Consider the following 6,899-nt stretch of genomic DNA (forward strand, 5'->3'; position numbering starts at 1 on the left):
GACATTTTGTCATATATATTGCCGAAAGAGAGAGAGAGAGTCATTCGATTATATACAAGTTCTTGATGTGATTCCCACAGCGCCGTGCGTATACTGAGGTGTTGGACAGTTTCGCCTCACCTTTTGCGCCTGGCAGCGGCATACCCGCTGGCCAATCAGCAATCTATGACGTCACTCTCCCAAAGCCCTGACGTCCTGTGTTTAGGGGGGGAAATCACACCTAATGCATTTTCCAAGTTTATATTTTCAAGCCATTTTGGGAAGATGGTGCAGTGACTTGGACCTTCCACTCTACTATGCAGAAAGTCATTGTGCCCACCATACAGAACGCTGTAAGGATGTCAAGTTGCCAGTGAAGCTCCAGCACACTTGAATAGAAGAAGCAGGCGGCGGCTGACAGCGACTGCGTGAATTTGTACAGCGCGAAAGCAGGGCCCGAGTTGTCCTGGTAGATGGAGCCGAGGATGGAGTAAATCTGCGTGTTGAAGCAGGCGTCGCCGAAGCCCAACATAGTGCTGCAGAGGAGGGCGACAAACTCGCTGTAATGGAAATAGGAGTTAAAGACGAGGAAATATACATACATACATACATATACATATATATATATATATATATATATATATAGAGAGAGAGAGAGAGAGAGAGAGAGAGAGAGAGAGAGTATATGATTAAAAGTTCAACAATAATTAGAAACAATTGTGTTCATGATAAAAAGACACTGAAACATACCCATTGGGCGTCCCTCACCTCGGCTGACCTCCAGGGAAGAAGCTAGGATCAAACGTGTGATCGAGAGGAGACTTGGTAGGAAGATTTAGGAAGATGAGGAAAAAGGCAAGCAGGTGAGTTAGGAATCCTATGAGCACAACAGGATCTCTTCCTTTTTTAACTATTTTGTCAGCAAAGATGACAAAAATTGCACCACCTGAAGTAAAGATGTTTCAACTATAAGGGAAGGGATTATAAGAAGAGCTGTATATATATATATATATATATATATATATATATATATATATATATATATACATATATATATATATTTACACACACACAGTATATATGGTTTTGTATAATATGTATATATACAAACAAATACAGTATACGTATATATGAATATAAGAAAGACGAACTGACTGAACTCTTAAATATCTCTAACATATATAAAAAATAAAAGATATTTAGTATTCAAGCCATCAGATTCATATAATTTCCTCACCCGATATTTCTCCGATACCGATGCACATGCCAGAGATACCAACAAGGCGGGTGGGATCGCTGAACCTCAGTGTGGAGCCAACGCAGGTGCTGTAGACGCCGCTGAAGAAGGACAGGGATAGACCTGTACAACAAGTGAGTGGACAGATTAACTTACCAATAGCTACACGAATGACAGCTTTTCAGACATATCCACATACATATACGCACAGGCGACTATATTTGTAATGTTAGTAAATATAAACAACTGAGAGACTGTAAGCAACAGCTCCTCACCCGTGTAGAAGAAAGTCGCCGAGAGCAGGATCATGTCCCGCGTCTTGAAGAGCTCGAAGGACTTCTTGAGGGCGTCGAGCGGTCCGCCCATGTTGTCCTGGCGCCCGCTCCCGCCGGCGCCGGGCTTGGGCAGCGCCAGCAGGATCGCCAGGCCAAGCAGCGCCACGCCCGTCAGCGCCGCGAACACCACGAGGCGCGTCCCTGCGTCGATGACGTCCTTCCCCATGAACATGTAGAACACGAAGATGTTTCCGAAGAGGAGGCTGCGCACAGGAAGGGTCGGCGCTGAGAACACGCGTTAGGATGTGCACACACATACACGCACGCATCGATACAGCCCAACTGCGCTGACGAGTTGCTTGTGCTAAGTCATGGAACGAATTGTAAACAGCAGGCTAGTGTACTTTCTAAATTCCAGAAATTTACCAGTTAATCAGCGGTGCCGCTTCTTAAAGCAACATTAAACTCTCAATCAACTAGTAAAACTGGACATGACATACGTGAAGCATTTGCCAATTCATTTCAGGATTCAGAGAGCCTGTAACACATGGAATAAAACTAAATTATGATAATCATTATTATACATCGATCTTTGTTGGCGAACTTTTTGCATTTAATGATTAGATTTTGCACTAAAGACAACTCACAATAGAAGAGTATTTTTGTTGATTCACTGATTTCACTTAAAGCAATCAAATAATTAGAAACTACGAAATATAATCACTAGGTAATATCATTTGCAAGATACACGGTGCAAACAAATCAGTCAAGCCACTCTGGGCACATATTCTCTCAGGTATCCATGGCAACGACTAACCTGACATATCAGCTGGGTCAACTAATGATCTAGACATTAGCATAGTTCATACAGACCTCAGGTATTTCGTCTCTCTTTTAAAAGCAAAAATCCATCTCTTTTGATAAAGTAAGTAGATCAACCTGCAATTAACAAATAAAGTCATACCAGAAGAGAACAGTGCGACGTAGATCAGAAAAGTTAGATATAATGAACTGGATCCACAGGTTGGGTGGCTGTGTTATCATACTCATATGCTGATGGTCGATAGCCAATAATTCCCAACAAGCAAGCAAACAAAGCGACATATACTCTTGACCTGTTAGCTCTATGTGACCTGTGACCCCGGAGTGTGTCTTGATTTATTACATTTTTTTTGTGTGTGGTGCTAGATGTGACCCTTTTTTCTTATTATTTTCATATATAATCTGAATTATATAAGTATCATCTATATTCTGTTGGTTCAATAACTTCATATTTCATTCGAGTATTTTTCTTTCAATTTAGATATTGTACGGTGTGTGATTCTACGTAACGTTTTGCGATTTCTTACTGTTAGACATGAATAAGTTCTTTTTAATCCCTTTTGCACAGAATTTCTTTGCAATGAATTGATGGAATTGATGGACTAGTTCGCTCTATTTAATGCCTAGAACCTACATCAGTATACACTATACAACAATAACCACAGCCTCACAGAATTATATAAAAAAAGACAAGAAAGAATATATATATATATATATATATATATATATATATATATATATATATATATATAGAGAGAGAGAGAGAGAGAGAGAGAGAGAGAGAGAGAGAGAGAGAGAGAGAGAGAGAGACAGAGACAGAGACAGAGACAGAGACAGAGACAGAGACAGAGACAGAGACAGAGACAGAGACAGAGACAGAGACAGAGACAGAGACAGAGACAGATTTCCGCAATCAAAAGCACTGAACCACCAACAGTCTGCTACTACTCAAACAAATCTGCTACTACCCAACCCCCCTGACACCTGGGCACACCTACCTGCATTGAAGCAGCGCCCAGAAGATGCCCGAGTTGCGCGCTATGGTGCCACGGTCGGACATGAGAGTAAGGTAGTTGCCCTGCCCCGTCCAGAAGAGGGCTGCCCCGATGCCCACGAGAACCGAGCTCAAGTATAGGAGCCACGTTTGGGGCCAAAGGAAACATGCGACGAATATTCTGAAATTTAAATGGAAATGTGAGTAACTTAGGCATATCTCTCTCTCTCTGTCTTTCTAGATATTACACACACACACACACACACACACACACACACACACACACACACACACACACACACATATATATATATATATATATATATATATATATATATATATATATATGTGTGTGTGTGTGTGTGTGTGTGTGTGTGTGTGTGTGTGTGTGTGTGTGTGTGTGTGTGTGTGTGTGTGTGTGTGTGTGTGAACCGTATTCATTGTGACAAAGGTAGAAGAGGTATGGCTGAGAATGCATATCACAATACGTGATGTATTTAACCGGTATCGAATATCTATCTTCGTCGGAAATACAAATATCTAGAATACCGATAGTCAGATAGGCGAAGCTAAGCCTCGCCCGGACTATGCCTATGTATAATACCCACCTTGGTGCCCATCCACAACAGTAACCTCCAGACAACAATTGAAATTTCTGCTGGGCGAGAAGTTAAATACATTTCTGGTATTATGATGATATTCGCATTGATACCTTTTCTTACATACATACATATATACATACATACATATATACACAATTATATATATATATATATATATATATATATATATATATATATATATATATACACACATAGATAGATATAGATATATGTATGCATATATGTATATATAGGTGTTTGTGTGTGTGTGTGTGTGAGTACTTTCATATGAGCGTGTGGGCAGGCGCAAACAATTAAAATCCAGAATCAACATGCCATATCTCCAAAGCCACACTAAAATGCTCACGCGTAGGTGGCGCCCCCGACGATCATAGTCAGCTTGGGCCCCAGGAAGCTGAGGCAGGAAGGGGCGAGCCAGTTGAAGGCGGCGAAGACGGCGTAGATGACGGCCAGGGAGATGTAGCCAGAGCCCTCGAAGTCCGGGTCTTCCTCTTGGATGCTCTTGATGACGAGTTGCTGTTCCCGGGCGGGTAAAAGGAGGAAGGAGGAAAGAGTTAGTGAAAAGGAATTGCTGACGGAGTAACTTAATATCAATATTGGTTCGACATGTAAAAGGTGCATTGGCTATGATTGTAAATGTCGAAATGTTTTTTTTTTTACATGTTTTTTATTGTGGAGGCATATTAGTATAACAAAATTTAGTGTTCGAATTAATGGACAAGTATAATAATTATATATATATATATTTTTTTTTTCTTGATGTTCACTGGGAGGGGGGGGGGGCAGTAATCAATTTTATCATCTTGTCTTTCATCAGACATGTTCTGACTTCCGAGAAAGGGCATGCTAGGTAATGGGTAATAACAATCTTTTTTTTTACCAGGAAATTGAAGGTTGTAACATTTGATAGCTTAAATAAATATTATTAAGAATTCATGTGTATTGAATTGTGTGAACTAAGACGTATCCCGATTTTCGCCTCGAACAGAAAAAGATGTTTACAGCTAGCCGTTGTTAATTGGAAAGCTTTATTAACAACAATGATTTAGTAAGAATATAATTTTAGGTTTATATGTGAGTTCGCAATACGACAGATACGTATATACACACGCACACACACACACGCACCCATACATTTACAAACACTCACACGCACACACACATATATGCATATGCAGTGGCATGCTATATATATATATATATATATATATATATATATATATATATATATATATATATATATATATATATATAGGCATATATAATATATATATATATATATATATATATATATATATATATATATATATATTATAATATATATATATATAATATAAATATATATATATATATATATATATATATATATATATATATATATATATATATATATATATATATTATCAGAAACTTTCCCAGCCGTATCCTATCTTTACACACTATATTCATTCGTTGGGGTAATAAACGTCCGCTGTATAGTCCTTGGGATTCATTAAACCATTTGTGATCACCAGCATTACTATATAAATTAATGTTATCATTACACGTACCTGCATGTTCCCTTGTGTCTGAAAGGATGTGCCGATGAACATGAAACCCACACCGAGAATCACCACACCGTAGGTAGTTCGTTCCATCATTGTGCGTGTTTTCCTTCTCTTGTGGGTCTCTGGGGACGTTATAATCGCCTTCCGATCGTATGAATCTCCAATTTCATGTCATTTTCGTGCCATTAATCTGAAAACCACACGAGGGACGAGTAAATGAGTGTACAGCCAGTTAGTAGTTTACACAATACCTTTCGGATGTTATAATTCACTGAGGTACATTCCAGCAATATACATATTTTCATAATATATACTGAGACAGAACTCAAAGGGATAGAAATGCCCAGGAGATTGAAAATGATTGATAGAAATAACATAAGGAAAATTATGTCCACGAATAAATGAGTATACAACCAGTTAGTAGTTACACAATACCTTTCGGATAATGTAATTTAATGAGATACATTCCATACCGGGACAGAACGTAATGGGTTAGAAATGACCTGGAGATTGAAAAAGACTGATAAAAGTAACATTAGAAAAATTATGTTCACTTCTTTGGAAAAGTCTAATCACCTTTAGGAATTAAAAGCCCATTTCCTTCTTAATCTTATAAGTGATAACGGTTTATTTGACCTATCCCTAGCACCGTCTTCTACTCCTTATCTACCCTTGTGATAAGTGATAAACCTGCCTTGGACATTATGCTTTTATCTCAATCAATAGGCCCTTGAGATAATACCTTATCTTAAGCCTCTAAATCAGCCTGGACAAGTTGAAAAAAGATCATATGCCTGCCATTTTCCAGTACATTTTATACTTGAGATTCATAACCCTTTTGAGACCGCGGCTTACAACCGAGATTCCCGAAAACTCGTGATGTACTGCTCCTCAAATTTAGAATGAAATTGTTCATGGTAAATCTCGGAATAAACGTTGATGATTTTGTAGTAGATCAGACTTTTCAATTTTATTTGTGTATAGTATAGTGTCCGAGGTTTATAAGTGAAGTATACCATCACAGGTAGGGAACCACTGATATATACTAATCAGCACCTATCCTTGGCATATATCAAATGTGGATATACATACATACATACATACAAACATATACATATATATATATATATATATATATATATATATATATATATATATATATATATATATATATATATGTATATATATATATGAGTGTGTGTGTGTGTGTGTGTGTGTGTGTGTGTGTGTGTGTGTGTGTGTGTGTGTGTGTGTGTGTGCATACACACACACACACACACACATACACACACACACACACACACACACACACACACACACACACATATATATATATATATATATATATATATATATATATATATATATATATATATATATATATATATATATATATATATATATATATACATATATAAATAT

General features: G+C 37.7%; 1 protein-coding gene across 1 annotated transcript in view; it reads right to left on the bottom strand.

Annotated features, from left to right (window-relative positions):
• Positions 1–226: 226 nt before the first annotated feature.
• The window catches only part of LOC113828522 (UNC93-like protein MFSD11), a 7,633-nt gene continuing 960 nt past the window's right edge, over positions 227–6,899 (bottom strand). Inside the window, exons 2-8 of the mRNA XM_027381508.2 lie at positions 5,481–5,667; positions 4,277–4,446; positions 3,312–3,488; positions 1,492–1,754; positions 1,217–1,339; positions 748–925; positions 227–539 (exon numbers count right to left, since the gene is read on the bottom strand). Of these exons, the coding sequence (XP_027237309.2) occupies positions 239–539; positions 748–925; positions 1,217–1,339; positions 1,492–1,754; positions 3,312–3,488; positions 4,277–4,446; positions 5,481–5,570 (1,302 nt within the window). The 5' untranslated portion in view covers positions 5,571–5,667 and the 3' untranslated portion in view covers positions 227–238. The remainder of the gene's footprint in view (positions 540–747; positions 926–1,216; positions 1,340–1,491; positions 1,755–3,311; positions 3,489–4,276; positions 4,447–5,480; positions 5,668–6,899) is intronic.

The sequence above is a fragment of the Penaeus vannamei genome, chromosome 31 (assembly GCF_042767895.1).
Source record: "Penaeus vannamei isolate JL-2024 chromosome 31, ASM4276789v1, whole genome shotgun sequence".
Taxonomy (NCBI): domain Eukaryota; kingdom Metazoa; phylum Arthropoda; class Malacostraca; order Decapoda; family Penaeidae; genus Penaeus; species Penaeus vannamei.